Genomic DNA, 18,929 nt, shown 5'->3' with positions numbered 1-18,929 from the left:
ATAGACTGCTATAAAGAGGTGGACCCGTAAACCAGCAAAAGCATATTGGGAAATGATATATAATGAATTAAAGAAAATGTTTAAAGTGACTTTTAGTAAAAAAACAAAAAAACCCAGAGGCTTTTCTATTAGGTATAATAGGAGAAGAAATTCCAAAAGAGAAAAAAGTCTTATTCGTGTATGTGACGACAGCAGTGAGAATGTTATGTGCCCAGGGATAGAAGGAAGGAAGAACCCCATCGAAAGAAGAATGGATAGCGAAATTGATGGACTATGCGGAAATGGCAAAAATGACAGGGAAGATCAGACACCAAGAAGACAAAAGATTTAAAAAAGAATGGATTAATTTTGTAGAATACTTCAAGGAGCACTGTAAACACTTAAAAACATTAGCAGGCTTAGAATACCACTAGTGATATAATTAGGGTAAATTTTGAAACAAGGGAGATGAAAAAATTGGATAATGATATAAAGAGGCAGAAAAGATAGTAGGCAATGATGGGAACCGGGGAGGAGGTAGGGGGAAGTCCAGGGGTTGAGAACCCCAAAAGATAAATGTTTTGTTGTGTTGATACGAATGTAAAAATGTAAGCAAAAAATCCTTAGAGAGAGAGAGAGAGAGACTGCACCAATGGCCTGACCTGGTATAAGGAAGCTTCCTGTGTGGAACACAAAGAGCTAGGGAGATTTCCTAGACGTGACCGCAGATTAGAACCACATATGCGTGCCAAAAATACAGTTCCTATTGGCATCTCTCACTCGAGTGACAGGAGTCTCATCAGAGAGCTCTGAAAGGCCAGAACAATGCGGCTTAATGTTCAATAACTATGGATTTGGTAAACTTTTTGTTAGAATGCCTCCGTGTCACATTGAATAGGTTGTGAACATGGAAGCTAGTTTGAGATGAGAAGCAGCAGGAATCTGAGATTTACACTGCTAAAATTTAAGTTCACCATCCTGGCTGGGAGCTTAATTAAACAAAGTAGGATTTAGTTAATGATATTCAGTGCTTATGTAATCCCCTGGAAAAAAAATTCTGCCAGCAGTACATTGATGAGATACTTCTCAGTTAACAGTGAAGCCTATCTTCGCATCCATTAATTATACAAAAGGAAGCAGCCAGCATGTATGGCAGACGGCACACAGTTGCCCCAAGGTCGCTAATCCCTAAAGCGAAAACTGACAGGTTCTGATCTGGCTTCAAAACAGTCTGCAGAGCTGGTGCATGTGACTTTTCAAAACCACAGCGTCCTTTGTAATTACAATGAAAAGTCCTTATCCCGGGTGCTTTAAAGATGCTTAAGAAACTCATTCAGTAGGAGCCAGAAATAAAAACAGACGCACATCTCAAAGGCTGTGCCCTGTGCCAGGCACTGCAAATGGTGGTTTATGAATGTTTCAGTTGTAAACAGAAACCGACCATAGTATCTGTAGGGAAGCATGAAGGGCACAGGACGGAGCGCCTGCACGTGAATTAAGCTGCTTTTAACTCACAAAGCAGGATCAGTTGTGAGGTAACAATTTGCATTCACTCAACAAGTCATCCTTTGCAACAGACCTGATGAAATTCATGGCAGAATCCAGCACCACCACCCAGTGGCATAGCAAGGTCAGGTGGTACCCGGGGAAGAAAATTTCCTGTCGCTCCCGCCCACATTGAAATCTAGTTGGACTCCCAAGAGTCTGCAATCTACTCACAGTATAAAAACACTGGCAGTGATTTACCCATTGTCTATGGCAGAAGTTATTGAGCTTTTTGGGGGGTTACAGGGTTTGGGTCCTGAGTTGAGGGAGCTTCTGCTTCTCTCCTCCGTTTGCTTGCCTGCCTCCTTCCTGTCCTCTCCCTGCCTGCCTACATGCCTCCTCCAGCAGCCTGGGACCACAGGGCTATCAAAACGAAGGGGGAAGGGAGGAACGCCACCGCCAAAGCAGCGCAGCTCCCCCCCCCTTCCCCTGATGGCTCAGGGTAGGCGGGAGTCACGGGTGGGCAGTGCGCCAAATGTCAACCCCCTCAGAGACAACACCTGAGGAGGTCTGCCCCCACCTTGCTCTGCCCCTGCCACCACCTTCCTATTCATGGAACACAAAGTGGTGGAGGCTGTTCCACTGGAGGCAATGTAGCATTAGGAGCCAGTGTGGTGTAGTGGTTAAGAGCGGTGGACTCATAATCTGGTGAACCGCGTTCACTTCCACACGCAGCTGCTGGGTGACCTTGGGCTAGTCACACTTCTCTGAAGTCTCTCAGCCTCACTCACCTCACAGAGTGTTTGTTGCGGGGGAGGAAAGGAAAGGAGATTGTTAGCTACTTTGAGACTCCTTAGGGTAGTGATAAAGCAGGATATCAAATCCAAACTCCTCCTCCTCCTCCTCCTCCTCCTCTTCTTCTTCTTCTTCTTCTTTGGAGGGCCTGAAGCCTTCAAAACATCCCAGCCTTTGCCATTATCATTATCTTTATCATTATCATCACCACCACCACTACCACCACCGTGGAGCCTTTAAATGGTCCTTTAGCTGACAAGCAATAAACATTCAGTTCTAACATTTAAATGGCTACCCGAGAGTAAAAATGTTAGAGTAGAAAGTTGAAGGCCAGACCGTTGCCCTACAATAAGTTGGGACCTGGAATAAATTACTTGGACTTTTATAAAGACAAGAAGAGACTCTGTTTTAAATGTCTCATGTGTTTATACATAAAAAGGCGAATCAAAGTTTGAAGATGAGAGACAGCTGCTAAGGTAGTTATACTCCTTTGTCACCATTTCCCATCAACGCTGCATGCCCAGTATTCCCTAAGACAGTTAACTGCTTTCCCTCTGACGTCCATCTCTTCAACAAGTTTACAAAGCTTTAACATGCTAATCCCAGGCTGGCTATCAAAGGAAGATCAGCTGTGACCTTTAGCCAGGACCTCTAGCCACAAATCACTAGAGTCAAGCAGACATATTGATTCTTCATCAGGAGAAATGGCAGCAGCAATCTTGACTTGATGCAAATTGGGTGAAGGCTGCATCATATCAGCAGCTTTTTCTCACAATCCATTACTGATAATTGTGCAGAGAGGTGACAATGAAACCTATATCCTTTACCAAGCACTGCTTGTAGTTTGCTTCCTAAGGTTTCTTGTTGTAAATTCTGATTTTTTTCTGGACAAGCGACACCCACTGATCCACCTCCTAGTCTTTGCCCTGTGTATCCTTCTTTTAAAATCCCCTTTTCTTTTTTAAAAGGTGAATTTGTACCATATTTTTAAAATGGAGAGACCCATGCCAAGCCAGATTCTACTGCGGGCAGGAAATAAGCCCGAGCCAGAGTTCTGCTTTTGTTGTTGTTGTTTAGTCGTTTAGTCGTGTCCGACTCTTCGTGACCCCATGGACCAGAGCACGCCAGGCACTCCTGCCTTCTACTGCCTCCCATGAATCACTGTCTTGCCGTGGCGAAGGGGCTTGAATAACTCAGAGAAGCTATGAGCTATGCCGTGCAGGGCCACCCAAGATGGACAGGTTATAGTGGAGAGTTTTGACCAAACGTGATCCACCTGGTGCAGGAACCGGCAAGCCACTCCAGTATCCCTGCCAAGAAAACTCCATGGACAAAGACAACAGTGTTCTGCTTTACTAACTGGTTAAAGACAGGAAGAAAAAGATGCTACAGTCGTAAAAAAATGTTCAGCTTACTTTGTCACTCAGCAGAAATTCTGTCTTCTATAACACTGGGAAAGAATTATGTGAGAAACAGCTGCGGTTTGAGCCATTTAATCCTTAAAAAGAAAGATTTAAATTCCAGCTGATCATTAGCAAGAGCTCTACAACCCCAAGGCAAAGACAAAATTCCAGCATTCTCTTCCATGCTGTTAGTCTAAGACTGTATTTGAAACTTCATGTCTCTCAGAGATACTCTTTATGATTCTAGTTTTAAAAAGGGATTGCCGTAATAATGCACTGGAATTGCATGCTGTAGCCATATACCCATCTGTCTCCAAATACCTTAAATCTGAGAAGGGACAGGTAAAGTAGAAATTACAGTATATGCTTTGATTGATAGCCTACATGTGAAGATGTAGATGCTTACCTCAGACTGTATTAAAAATGTGTCAAGAACATTTGTGCAGGAAAAGCTCAGACTTGAACTAGCCTGAAAGTAGGTGACTTGTTCTTGTTGCGAATCAGACACCCAGCTCCGATAATGTTCCCTATGGGAACGTGACTTACTTTCTACACATGTGTAAAGCTAAAGCGAGGGAATGCCTGTGTAATTTATGGGCCTGTGGACATTACTTTTATGGGTTCCCCAGCAGCTATGAGCAAGTAAAGTTGCCTTGAACATCACAATGATGCGGTTATGGAAGAAATCCACTACACATATCATTTTTAGTCAAACACATCTTCCTACTAAGCTCATAAAAATATCATGCACACCAACTGTGTGTGCCAACTGTGATCCCAACCCTGACAAAACTTGCATTCCAGCTCCTATAACAAAGCCCAGACATCTTTATACAGTGGTACCTCAGGTTACAAACGCTTCAGGTTACAGACTCTTCAGGTTACAGATTCCGCTAACCCAGAAATATTACCTTTGGTTAAGAACTTTGCTTCAGGATGAGAACAGAAATCGTGCTCTGGCGGCGCGGCAGCAGCAGCAGGCCCCATTAGCTAAAGTGGTACCTCAGGTTAAGAGCAGTTTGAGGTTAAGAACGGACCTCCAAAACGAGTTAAGTTATTGACCCGAGGTACCACTGTATAATGATTATTAATTGTCCTTCAGTTCACTACAACTGTTTTAACAATTACTGATGATGAAATTCCCAGCTGTCAGTTTCCAAAGTAGAAGGTGTCTGGCTGTAATGCCCTCTGACCTGGAAGTCCTTCTGTGGATGTTGCAGCTAGTTGTGTTCAGTGGTGCAGGAAGGACTGCACATGATCAAATAACATTATTTTCTTTTTATTGCTTCATGCATTCCGTAGATGAACCATGGCACTTGGCTCACTTTAAAAGACAGTTAGACAATTTCTGGAGGATATGGCTTTTCCTTCCTTCTGAAATGTATATTGTATTCCAAGTACCTCCATTGATTGACATGAGTGGCAGGACAGGACTGCTGCTGGATAAATCACATTGTTGTGCTTTTGTAAGTATCCCCACCTACACACATTTACATGGATACCAGCCTCGTTGCTTCCCATGGAATTTACTTCCAGGTTAAAATAAAAACTCCAGTTATGGTTGTACCTTCAGGTTCATTATGGAGCCTATGCAAACATTTCACATTTTATCCTTTTGGACTGCAAGCCTTACTTGGCAGGGTAGGCTGTTATTCAACACAATTGCCAAAGGAAATATTTAATTATAGTTAACATAATCACAAAGAATCCCCTGATATGCAAAACAAAGGCAACTGGTTATAAACAGAACCATGTTCCAGCGTTGAGAAAGGATGGTTGACACATTAATTTGCGAATTCAGGCACAAAATTACCCAAATTGTAAAACAAAATGCAACTGTGGTGCTACCATTTGAAAATGGTGTACACATGTTTAGAAATTGTCAGGATTCCCTGCAATATATCTCAATATATGATGATGGGGAAAGCATTGGACCACCATCTCCATACGTCAGGTATGTGCACCATTCACAACTCACATTGCTATAAGTGTATTTTGCCATTTCAATTCATCAATGCATCATTGATCAGTGCATCAATGTTAAGCCTTTCCAAATGCAACCTCAGGCATTATACAAACCTAGAGAGGGATCTGGAAATGTAATTTTCTTTTTTAGATGCAGAGGAATAACAAACATTTGCCTATTCTTTTTCCCCCTTCACATCTGAAATAAACCAGTATTCTATCTCCTGTCCCAGTAGGTTCAGCTGCCCTAATTTAGAGATAGCTTGTGCATCATTTTGGGAGAGGAAGGTGAGCAAACCGTATCTTGGACACAAGAAGAATGCAAAAGAACAGGAAGCACCAGGCACTGGAACTACTTGTTCCTTCCTGCCTTCACATCATGCCTGAAATACAAAGAGCAGAATCTCCCCAATTTAACCGTGTTCAATATAGAAAAAGGATAGGAGGAGCAATTTATAATACTAGCTGCAACTTCCTATTGGAAATGAAGCCTTTGGTAGTAGACTTGGAGCCAATTTGTTTAAGAAAAGCAGGGAGGAGAGAAGGGGTGCTTCACAAAACATTGGAAGAGTGGCCTGATTGGGAAAAAAATCAGTAGCACAGAGTTGTTTTTAAAAGCAGACAGGGGAAGGATACTAGCCTGATCTGGCACAAGCTACGTCTCAAACAAGTAGAAACACACACTATCAAGCACTTCATGTTTAGTCTTACTTTCAACCTTGAATCGCTATGAACTGTCCCCTGTCCCCATGCACCAAAACAAAAGGAGTCAAGGTGCTGTGAAATGCAAAACTTTGCAGCTTGTTCTGCACACCCATACGACATCTGACTAAGTGATTGATTTCCTCCCCACCCCAGCCACATGGACCTTATTGTTTTCCCTTTCAAATTAAACATGAGCAGGAGCACCCTCCATGGTTGCAAGACACTGACAAACTGGAACGTGTCCAGAGGAGGGCAACCAAAATGGTCAAAGGCCTGGAAACGATGCCTTATGAGGAACGGCTAAGGGAGCTGGGCATGTTTAGCCTGGAGAAGAGGAGGTTAAGGGGTGATATGATAGCCATGTTCAAATATATAAAAGGATGTCACATAGAGGAGGGAGAAAGGTTGTTTTCTGCTGCTCCAGAGAAGCGGACACAGAGCAATGGATCCAAACTACAAGAAAGAAGATTCCACCTAAACATTAGGAAGAACTTCCTGACAGTAAGAGCTGTTCGACAGTGGAATTTGCTGCCAAGGAGTGTGGTGGAGTCTCCTTCTTTGGAGGTCTTTAAGCAGAGGCTTGACAACCATATGTCAGGAGTGCTCTGATGGTGTTTCCTGCTTGGCAGGGGGTTGGACTCGATGGCCCTTGTGGTCTCTTCCAACTCTATGATTCTATGATTCTATGATTCTAAGAGAAGAATGAGCTCAAGCTGAATTGCTGGACAGCTCCTTTTGGCACAGGTTGCTTCTGCGCTAGGTGTGGGGCCCTCAAAGAGCGGCTCAAGCATCTCCAGGAGAGTGGGGCAAAACCTTGCAGGCCAGCTTTTCTGGAGCATTCATGGGAGGACGAAGATGCCCTTGAAGATCAGGAGCAGGGAAAAATCCCCCAATATTGTTGGGAGGTAGCAGCTTGCTTAATTTTAAAAGGTGGCCATGGAGTATTTTGTTCCTTGCTTTGGAAAGAACAAAAAACAAAAGAAAGCAAGAACTTGCGGCAGCTATTCTGCAGCCTCCCAACCAGAGTCACACTGGAATGTGCAGTGTCTTTCCCATGGGCATTCCAGGAATTGTGACCAGTTAGATATAGATAAGCTTATGCCATCCATGAAACTTTTTTAAAAAGGAAGTTTAAGAAGCAAGCAGTGGGAAGGGAGCATGGGACCCTCGGCTGTCAGAAAGTCCAAGACAGAGAACAGAAAAAGGGATATGAGAATCATGTGTGCTTACATGGCTCTGTTGGAGCACAGTAGTCACATGGGGGAAAGGGATGTGGGGAAAAGGGAAAGGCACAGCTGGGATAGAGGCAGGGACCTAAATGAAATTTGCTGGCAGTGCACTACTGGGGGAACCCAGTGGGCGGCAAGGAAAAGGGCAGAGTGCTTTTACTAGAAGTCTGGTTGTATGTAGAAAGCCTCCTTTCCCCTCCCATGGCTCCATCTTCCATCATCCCTAAGCCCAAGCATCCTTCTATTGTTTTATCTATTTTTCATATTTCTATCCCACCTTTGATTTCAAGGAGCTCAAGATGGCATGCACGGCTGTCTCCCTCCACTTTTCATCCCCAAAACAGGGACTGGCCCAAGGCAGGGACTGGCCCAAGGTCACCCAGTGAGTTTCATGGCTGAATGGGAACGGTCTCCCAGGTCCCAGTCCAACCACTGCACCACGCTGTCTCTCCTTAACAGAGACTCCCACCCTTGTGAGATTGAGCCAAGGGCTCCATGTGGCTGGTGGGCTGCCAGCTGCCCATTTGGCTCCAGGACAGCCTTTGCCCTAGTGTCCTGCAGAAGTTTCAGACTACACCCCACCCCCCACCAGCCCCAGCCAGTATAGGGAAGGGCCATAGCCCAGTGGCAAAGCATCTGCTTCAATCTCTGGCATCTCCAGGTGGGGCTGAGAGAGGCCCACCCCCATCTGAAACCCCGAGGAGCCACTGTAGAGACTACTGAGTTAGCTGGACCAATGGTCTGACACAGTCTGCGATGTTTCCAAATGATCTGGGAGTAGCAATACTACTACTGGATGTTGGCCAAAGCTGGAGAGGTCCAGAGGAAGCGATCCATTAAAAAAAATGCCTGCGCACTAACATTTCAGAATGTGCCTTCATGGCGCAACATTCACCCCAGTCAGAGAAGCACTGAACCCTGTACCCATGATCTTTAAAAGGGGGGTGGGCTAGGTTCTTTTGTGGAATAAAACCGCCTCTAGAAATTCACTTAATGGAAAAATTTGCCTGGAACAGTTGTTCTGCATGCTGTACATGCAGACAGAGGACAAAGCAGACACTATCCGATTTCTCTTGGAAAGGCAATAGCATTTGTTGCTATACAATTGCCAGGACACAAACTGCAGGTACTGTTACTGGCCAGGCAGCGATAGTAATCAATGAGCGTTGGTGACAAAGACAGAAAGGCAGGACCGAGATGGGCACAAGAATTCCAGAGTGAGGGTGAACTATGGCATCCACTTGAAGCCCAGGGAGGATACTGGCAAACCTAGCCTAAGGGCACATGATGCAGCAACCTCATTTAAGCTAAGCAGGCCTGGGGCTGAACAGCATCTGGATGAGAGACTGCCTAGGAAATGTATACACTATGAACTTTGCAGAACAACGGTGGAACCTAAATGTGATTCATAAAATAAAGAGAAGGCACAAGCTTTTCTAGTTGAGTGGTCATAGCCAGACAGACTGACTATCCCATCTGCTTACTCCACAGCATTCTTTTAAATTCATTGCATTAGCAGTCTTCTCCTATCCAGGAGAATCTATATAGGACACCATTCTCAATTTCACAGCTATCCATATTTTGAGCGTAACTTTGTAGCAGAATGGATGGGCCATTACTCAGTGATAAACACATGCCTTACATATAGAAGGGTCAAGGTTCAATCCTGGCACCTGCAGGCTGGACTTGGAAGACATCCGTCAAACAATGGACAACACTGACCTGAATGAACCAATGGTCTGATTTGATATAAGGCAGCCTCCTCGCCTAATTTGGCCTAGAACTAAATAGATTTGTTAAAAGATCTACTGGGGTGTCTTTCTTTAGTGACAAGAGTCTCATCAGAGAACTCTGAAATACTTGAACAATGTGGCTTGGTATTCAGTACCCATGGTGATCCATCCTTAGCCCTCCAATTTATTCCTTCCCTGCCACCACTCCCACTTTTGCAGATTCTAACTGCTAAAACAAACATTTCTCAACAACTGCTGTGTACTGCTACAGAAACAGTGCTCAAAATTTTCTGTGCTGCCTTCTGAGATTCTGCAAACATATTCCCACTGCACATACACAATCGAAGCACCAGTCTAATAAATGGGATTCCGATATCTCTATTCTGTTACCTATATCTTGAACAACCCTGATCGGCTTTAGTTAGGCTGCTCTCATAAAAATGATTAATTGAAAGGCCATTTTCATGTAATTTTTTTTTATAACCCTTCCAAGAGTAAAGACTAGTCTCCTTGAATTAGTTTTAGGATGTTTATACATGGAAGTTCTGTGTGTTTGTCTATGCTTTTACATATAACACACTTGTAAGTCAAACTATTTTTTTACTAAGACACGCTTGCTTTCAAAATAGTTCTATTCACAAGAGATTCATTCCAGACTAAAAGATATTATTGACATGAATCATGCTAAAAGTGCAGTATAACTCTAACCCTAATCTCCCTATTTCATGCAAATGTGACCATCACCTCCCTATTTTACATCTCTAATGTTCATTCATAAATATTTGTAAAAGCTTTTTAGAAAGGGGTCTTGAGGCCAGTTGCACTCAAGCCAGACATTCCATTTACATTTGTAAGGTTGTAAACTTGTACCATTCTAGAAAAAGCTTCAGAAAACCTTTTACAACATAGTTAAGTCTTTACAACTACAACAGAGATGCATTAACAAAATGAAACAGACAGGAGGAGGAAGGAGGGCTCTCTCCCAACCCTATAAATATTCTATACACTATCACATGTGCCTGCCAACGATTTTGTTTAGCTTTCGTATATTAATTGAAAATGCTAAATCAATTTCCCATTCACTTTAAAGTGAATGGGACTCCAATGGTTCTATAGGATTTCGAAAATGTTATTGTTAATTTAGTCTTGCGTATATATAATTTCCTATTATTTAGTTGGAATGTCTTAAAGTCAATTTCATCTTCAAAATCTACAGTTGCTTCCTAAGGCTTAAAAAAAAGGAAAAAGTTCAATGAGTAAATCCAACTGCAATCTTCAATGATGTCACTGCTGAAATGCAGTCCTGGCTCAAACGCCTGCTTGATCTTCTTCTACACAAGGCAGCAAAGACAATAGTCGGCTTTAACTGCGAATCCCAGAAAAATGTCGTCACTGGCTTCTGGGAAGTAGATTATTCTAAATGCCAACAAGGTATGCCAAACCCTAACATAAACTGGGTCTGTTCCAACTATTTTTTCCTCCCCGTTGACTTCCAGAACTAAGTAAGTTGCGGCTGAATTTCCAGTTTCCATGTGGCATATTGCTCTCAAATGAACCTCAGGCTTTTTTTCTTTTTTAAAAAGTGTATTCCTTGGTAGACATTTTCAGGATTTAAGCAGAAGCTAAAACTACAGGAGAGAGTAATTAAACCTGGTTTAATGTTAATGCAGTAAGTCTGTATTCATCCAAAGTCTTATGGTGGATACAGATGCCACTACTGTACTGAAGAATCCACTCTGAATAAGCTTTTGGAGCCATTCACACAGCCTTTTATTAACCCAGGATGTGTCCCTGCTGTACTTTTTAAAAAAATGCTATTTCACTGTATATGCGCTTTTGCCTGGTTTACTGGCTATTTACCGAATGATTTTACTGGTATTGCTCCCTGCTATTTATAATGAAAAGTGGGTAAGACATTTTATAAACAAATGGAGCGTAGGAGGATGTAGCAGATTTCTCCAGACATAAGACCTAATGAGTCTTATGTATATTTCACATAGCACCCCAAGACTATTGACTCGGTCCTTTCATTATGCGAAGTTAAGAGGAGTGCTGCTGAGCATGTCCAAAGTGATTTCCCTTCTGCCCTGCATATCTCCCAGTACATTTCCGAGCACAATTCAAAGTGTTGGTGCTGACCTTTAAAGCCCTAAACAGCCTCGGTCCAGTATACCTGAAGGAGCATCTCCACCTCCATCGTTCTGCCCGGACACTGAGGTCCAGCACCGAGGGCCTTCTGGCGGTTCCCTCACTGCGAGAAGCCAAGTTACAGGGAACCAGGCAAAGGGCCTTCTCGGTAGTGGTGCCCTCCCTGTGGAACGCCCTCCCACCAGATGTCAAATAGAAAAACAACTACCAGACTTTTAGAAGACATCTGAAGGCAGCCCTGTTTAGGGAAGCTTTTAATGTTTAATAGATTATTGCATTTTAATATTCTGTTTGAAGCTTCCCAGAGTGGCTGGGCAAACCCAGCCAGATGGGTGGGGTATAAAATAATACATTATTATTATTATTATTATTACTACTACTACTACTACTACTACTACTACTATTATCATCATCATCATCTCGATTCCTATATATTTCTACTGCCAATAATGTACCACTGAATCCCATGGGGATTATTCCCTCCCTCCCCAGCAACACAATGCGAAGTGTCCCTTCCCAGGCTGCTCCCGTCCATTGCCAAATGCCTAACCCAACACAAATCAACCAGTGTTGCTTTTGTGTGCCCCCCCCACCTGGCATTTTCAGATGTACCAGCTCTGAACATGGGAGGTTCCATTGTGTGGTCATAGCTAAGTCATACCCACACACAGACCTTCCCTCCTCCGTTAATTGCATAGCTGCTGGCTTAGATGGCTTTGAAAGAAGATTAGGCATCTGCCTTGCAATGATCATCTGAGGAAATGACATTAAGATGCAGAACAAGTGGCACTAAGCTATGCTCGTTACATTATTAACAGGCAAACATCCCTTACTCCTCCTCCTCCTCCTCCTCCCTCCCCAGCCTTTCGGAAAGTTGGCTTTGGGGTGCTACTCAAACAAAAGGCAGGATTAGAAAGGCAGTATTTCTACTGCTTTTTACTATTCCTTTTTTAAAAATGAGAATACCAGGCTTTGTACTTGGGACAGTCTGTATGCAAAGCATTTGCTCTGCTAATGAGCTATGACTGCTTCTCAACTGGTCTGGGACGGATTAGGGGTGGACAATCGTAGAATTGGAAGGGACCTTGAAGATTGTCTAGTCCATGGGTAGGCAAACTAAGGCCGGGGCCCGGATCTGGCCCAATCGCCTTCTCAATCTGGCCCATGGACGGTCTAGGAATCAGTGTGTTTTTACATGAGCAGAATGTGTGCTTTTATTTAAAATGCATCTCTGGGTTATTTGTGGGGCATGGGAATTCATTCATTATTATTTTCCCCCAAAATATACTTCTGCCCCCCCCCAAGGTATGAGGGACAGTGAACCGGCCCCCTGCTGAAAAAGTTTACTGACGCCTGCAGTCTAGTCCAACCCCCTGTAGGCAGGAATATGCAGCTGTCCCATATGGGATCAAACCTGCAACCTTGGAGTCATCAGCACCACGCTCTAACCAACTGAGCTATCCAGGCTAGATCCCTCCCTTTCAAACAGTTTTGGGGAAACAACCTTCATCTTAATTTATATTGCCATGAGGTTAATCCATCTTCACAGCAGCCTGCTAAAGACAAATGCAAACATGCGGTGGTGTTCAAAACACAAAACTTCAAACATTAAAAAAATAAGAAGTTCCTTTATTTTTTAAAGCACCTCGGATTCAATTCTGCATTTTCTTTACAGTTCATATACTCCATTTTGTACTGCACTTCAACATACTTTGTGGCCCGTCTGTCAAGGAAACTGCCTGTGGGCTTACCAACAGCGGCAGCCGCAGGGAATTACTGTATCTTATAAAGAATTACGTTGCTAATAATACATCGCTTTAGGGTGTTAGCTCTCCAGAAATAAACCCCTCTTCTGAAAAGCAGCATTAGCTGCTGAAGTCAGCATCCCTCCACAAAAGTAGCGTGAACTACAGGGAGAAAGGGCAGAGAGCCAACACAGGAGGCAAAGAGCCAGGATAATGGAAGGGAGCATGAGTGTGGAGAGACAGAAAGAAGACGGCCAACAGACAGGGCAGACCTCTGCTTCCTTGCTCCAACTAAGTGTGCATAGCATTGCAGCCTCAGGATCCTGAAGCCAACAGGGCTAACCTCTGAGTATTTTGCAGTATAAGCTACTGTGCAGATGGAACCTGCCACCCATATGGCTTGTTGCTTGGTACTTTCCAGACCACACGGCCAGCATGCTGTAGTATTTAGAGTGTCGGATTAGGACCTGGGAAAGCAGGGTTCAAATCCCCGCCCAGCCATGACTTAGGGCCAGTCAATGTCTCTCAGCTTAGCCCAACCTCATAGGGTTGTTGTGAGGCTTATATGGGGAGAAGGAAAAGCATGAATACTACTTGAGATCTTTGGAGGAAAGGTAAGATATAAATGTAATAATAATAATAACAACAACAATATAGTGGTGTAGGGAAGGAAGTTTGGTTGGGGGAGGGAATTGTAATGAAGTATATGCCACCATTTTTGTGCGCCAAGACCTGAGAAATAGAAAGCAAGTGTAACTGCTTATTACGCACCAATTCCCCGCCCCTCCCCAGTCTAGAACATCTTGGTATATAGCAGGCATGTCCAACTCCCAAGAGACTGTGATCTACTCCCACTATAAAAAACTGGCAGTGATCTACCCATTGGATTGAGCTTTTGGGGGGAGCCTTCACCAAAGTTGTTGAGCGGTTCAACATGCCTGGTATATAGGAATACTATTTTTAAAATGATGGAAAGATAAGAGCTGAAAAACTGGGGGAAAAAATCACTTATTTCCCCTTGGACTTTTATACAACATACAACCAGAATGATGACCAGAAGTGGGGAACCTGTGGCTTCAAGATGCTGCTGGCATACAGCCCCTATCACTCCTTCCCATTGGCCACATTGGCTGGGGTTGAGGTAAGTTGTGGTCCAACATCATCTGTGGGACCACAGGATCCCCACTCCTGATCCAGGCACACAACTACAACTAAGTTCTCAAATGTACACTCAGAATGAATGAATGAACGAATCTTTATTTGTGTCAGCCATCGGCCATAGCAATAAAACAACAATACGATATACAAAGACTAAAAATAAAAAGTTAATTATATAAAATACATTTTAGGGTTTTGATGTACACCCAGATGCTCATTCAAAGGGTACCTGTGTTATTCTTTTATGCACTGAAAATATTTATGTGCCACTTTTCCATTAAAGTATCCAAAGTGCTTTGCAACAGCTTTAAAAGAAAGCACCACGCAACAAAACCAAAAGGCAGTCTAAATCCAAAACACATTTACCAAGGAGTGAGGCCCATTGACGTCCAGGGCATACTTCCAAATGGACATATATATTGTTATTATTTTTATTATTGTGTACCCACGCTTCATCCTAAGGTCCCAGTGTGGGTTACAACATTAAAACACAATGTTAAAACAATTTGCAGTCACAGAAATAATGTCATGAATATAGCAGGTGTGGGAGACCTGTAACACCTCCAAATACTGCTGGACTACACCTCCCATCAGCTGCAAATGTCAATTACTACAATTTATTATTTATGTAGCACTTCACTGTACAAAGTGTTTTACAATCTTTATCCCAACAATTTTCAAAGCAACAAGGAATGTGTGTCATTAAAATTGCCTTTTGGCTGATAGAAAATGGAGATAGGAAGAGACTTGACCAACTACGTCACAGCTTAAACTTGGAACTAGGTGCTACAAAAGGTAGGTTCAACTTCTCCACTGTTCAACTTCTCCTTGCTGTTAAACTAGATGCAGTGCCTCAAAGGTTAATAAATTATGTCCAATATTATTATTTTCAAAGTGCAAAATTTGTTCTCTCTCATCAACTTAATGCTCCCGTTGAGATTACGAGTGCTGGCCGGAATGTGTTGGGCCCCTATTGGACAGCAAAATGTTCCACTATGTTGTTATATTTTTTAAAGATATAATTTTTCTGTAAATTTATTTAGAGATGAAACACTCTGACACCAGTAAGCAAGGTCATCCAATTCTACCCACCCCATGAAAAGCAACCACAGATGGGAAAAAAGGAAGAGGACTCCTTTAACTTTGGTCACATCCACACCACACATTTAAGGCACATGACTTCCCCCAAAGAATTCTGGGAACAGTAGTTTCTTAAGGGTCCTGGGAATTGTAGCTCTATAAGGAGTACAATAGCTCCCATAATTCTCTGGGGCAAGCAGGCAAATGTGTGTCGACTCCCAGAAAATGGCCGCTACTACCTCTCAACCGCATGCTCCATCTGGGAGGTATAGTGGTACGAGCAGGCCTGCCATGCTGGCCACTGGGAGAGCACAGGTGAGCAAGTGGCGGCAACAGCTGCTGCCTGCCTGCCTCCTCTTCCTTCTTCAGTGGCACAGTGAGGAGAACAGAGCCCAGCTAGGTTGCTCAAGGATTGTGTGCAAGAAAAAAGCAAAGGGGTTGGGCTGCTCCTTGCAGGCATGTTCTCTCTGGAAGGTTCCACCAGCCTGTTCTCCCAGTAAAGCAGAAGTTCAGACTGGGCTTACAAAGAGACTGAGGGCAAGCAGGTAGAGAGGGACGTGTCAGTCTGGTACGTAAGGTAGTGGCAGCTTGCAGCCGGTGCTCATCTAATCCCACCTGCTGTGACCAGGCGTGCAAAAATGTGGGAGGAGTAGTCACTGTCTTTTTGCACTCCTGCTTCCCCCTCTCCCTGTGGACGGCACATAGCAAACAGGAAAGCGACTGCTGCCAGAAAAAGTCACTTCTCCCTCCACTGGTTCACCTGTCCACTCTTGGCAGGGCAGGGACAGGGAACCTGGACTCCAACTCCCATCGTGCCTGAGAACTGGCCATTTGGGCTGATAGGAATCTGACTCCAACAATATTTAGAGGGCCACAGGTTCTCCATTCTTGCCGTGCTCCACCCCCAGGAAGGGCAGAGGTGAAGAAGACAGACAGTTCCTTCTGCCTACTTCCTGTCCTTTCTCTGGCAGGGTGGCAGGTATAGTGGGCACTGCCAGCATATATTAAAATGGAGGGTTTTGTATACTCCTGGAGAAGCCACGCTGGCTACACAGGGTCGGAGGCAGGACGCCTCTGAATGCCAACTGTATTTTCAGTCGGGGAGAGATCCATCTGCTTGTGCGCACCTGGGTTGATGACCATGGTGAGAATAGGATAGCGGACAAGACGGGCCTAATCCTGCAAGGCTCTTTTCAGGTCCCAGTTGCTTCCCCCTTTCTCCCGGCACTGCAGCAGAGAGATTTGGGCTCTGGGCTACTCTGCCAGTGTGTGTGTGTGTGTGTGTGTGTGTGTGTGTGCTTGTAAAGCACACAGCCCTCCCCCCCCCCGTCGGGAAGATGTGCAGCAGGGAGGACCAGGCTGCCTCGACCCCACCTCCCCCCGCGCGGTGCCCAGAAGCAGAAGGCGCAGGTGGGCGAGCAAGTTGGGTACCAGAAGCGGACAACCCAGTCTTCCTCGCTGCTGCTGCTGGGAGAACCTGAGGGCGGGCAAGCCAGCAAACTCCGCAGCAGCTCCGCAGGGCCCGGTTCTCAGCGGGAAGCAAGCGCTTCTCCACCCACCTGCTACCCGGGTGTGCGAGTTGCGCAGGGTCGGGCCCCTCCCGCAGCCTGGACGCCGCTGCGGCCCTAAACCCGGAGCCTAACCGCGGAGCCCTTGGGTGCCTGCGCCCCGCTCGCCTCTCCCTTCCTTACCAGGTACCAGATGCCGAGGATGATGGTCCCGGTGCGGACATGGCAGCACATGCAGCAGCTGTTGGAGTAGAAGCGGGCCCAGGGGGAGCTCATCATCTTCATGGTGGGGAGCGCAACAAAAGAGAGAGAGAGAGAGAGAAACGCGCGGCTCCGGTCCCGGCGGCAGCTCAGCGGCGAATTCCCCCAGCGCTGCAGCAGCGCCTGGATACCGCCAGCAGGAGGAGGTGGAGGAGGGAGGGGGAACCTCCGTTCCATGACGTCATCGGGCCTCCCGCACGCCAGCGGGGAGGGGGGCGGAGCCTCCGAGCCCCGGATTGGGCCGGCGAGGAGCGCGCGCCCGAGGGAGGCCGGGCGAAGGAATGAATGAGAATGCCCGAGTGGGAAGATTCGAACCGCGGCCCATTGACAAAAAGAGAGGCGGGCGCACGTTTGCGCTGCAGAGGGAAGTCCATTCCACGCCGCCCCTGAAATTAAAGGGGCTCCTCTAGGAAACTGCGGCGTCTTTGCGTCGCCATCGGAAAGAAAGGAAAATTGCAGCGGGGACGGAGGCGCTTTCGCTGGGATGGCCTGGCGACTGGCTGTGAAATTGGTCAAAATTTAAAAGCATCGAGAGCATAGAGTCACTGCAAGGGCGTCCCTATGGAAGCGGCTTTGTCCTTTTAACTGTTAAATGCGGGGTGAAGGGACCAGGAAGGGACAGGCTGCGCTCTGTGCGTGTGTGTGTGGGTGGGGGGTTTGGTTGAAGGCTTGCTGAAGGGATATAAGTCATCAAAGAAATCACCTTTTGATGTTGTGATCTTCTCTTTCTCTCTCAAGGATGCTGCTCCCTAGACCTGCTGCAGTCTTTCCTTTCCCATACAAAATACCCGCATGAACAGAGAGCTGTTGTTTTGCACCCCAAAGTTCTAGACCCAAATTATGCAACCCATTGAAAGTGTGCACCAGCACAGACCGCGGGGCCTCAAATTTAAGAGGAGCAGGCCCCTGCCAGCTACATCGTAGCTGTGGCGCCTCCTGCAGCACCCCTGAGGCTCTGCGCCTCCCCTAAATCCGCCTCTGACTAGCATTGTCTTCGGCTCAAAGGTTCCTTTGATTCCCACTCTACACCATCACTGCTTGGAAACCCAGCTGACTCCTATGCATGTAGTACTGATAGTGGGACATATTGCTGCTCATGGGACTTCCTGCCAAAGTAAGGAAGGAAAGAATTACAGCCTGTACTGTAGATAACAGTGAAGATCACCTGAAGCATGGAAGGGACCGTGAAGGCAATCTGGTCCAACCCCTTGCAATCTATTGCCCAATGTGGGGTTTGAACTCACAAACATGAGATCAAGAGTCTCGTGCTCTACTGACTGGGCTTTTGAATCCCAGGTAATCAGATATTTTATTCCCTTATCTCATTTCGCTTTTCGAAGCATAAAAAGGCATTCAGTTCCAAAGCTGCCTTTATATTAAAATTTCTAAGCAGTGCTGAAAGATTTTTAACCTTTCATATCTTATCTGCTCCACCAGGAAGTTCAGACAAGCACACAAGGTCAAACACAGACAGCGGAGCTTCCTGTTCTAAAGCAGGAGAAGATTGAAGTCTTTTAATTATTTTGGAGCTTCATAGATTCTCTCCCCCCCCCCTTAAGAGATTGATTGGATTGGTTCAGCTGATTATAGAAACAGAGGGAGTTCTTGGCTTCTCTCCACTGTTTGCCAATTCACCTCCTAGGAGCTATTCAAGGTCCCTTTCAATGGCGGAAGATTGATAGCAGAAATAAAGAGAGATGAAAAATTAGACATTTTAAGATCTATTGCATGCCAC

General features: G+C 45.2%; 1 protein-coding gene across 2 annotated transcripts in view; it reads right to left on the bottom strand.

Moving 5' to 3' along the window:
- The window catches only part of LAPTM4B (lysosomal protein transmembrane 4 beta), a 133,877-nt gene that overhangs the window by 36,209 nt on the left and 78,739 nt on the right, over positions 1–18,929 (bottom strand). Inside the window, exon 2 of one of the 2 annotated variants that reach the window (XM_082235905.1) lies at positions 17,117–17,234. In XM_082235905.1, coding sequence (XP_082092031.1) covers positions 17,117–17,218 — 102 coding nt within the window. In that variant the 5' untranslated portion in view covers positions 17,219–17,234. Of the gene's footprint in view, positions 1–17,116; positions 17,363–18,929 lie in introns of those variants that run through there. The other variant, XM_082235904.1, reaches the window with a different exon arrangement.

Source organism: Podarcis vaucheri (assembly GCF_965113315.1).
Source record: "Podarcis vaucheri genome assembly, chromosome: 8".
Lineage (NCBI taxonomy): Eukaryota > Metazoa > Chordata > Lepidosauria > Squamata > Lacertidae > Podarcis > Podarcis vaucheri.
The sequence above is the reverse complement of the archived record's forward strand: the minus strand, read 5'-3'. Positions and strand labels throughout refer to the sequence as shown.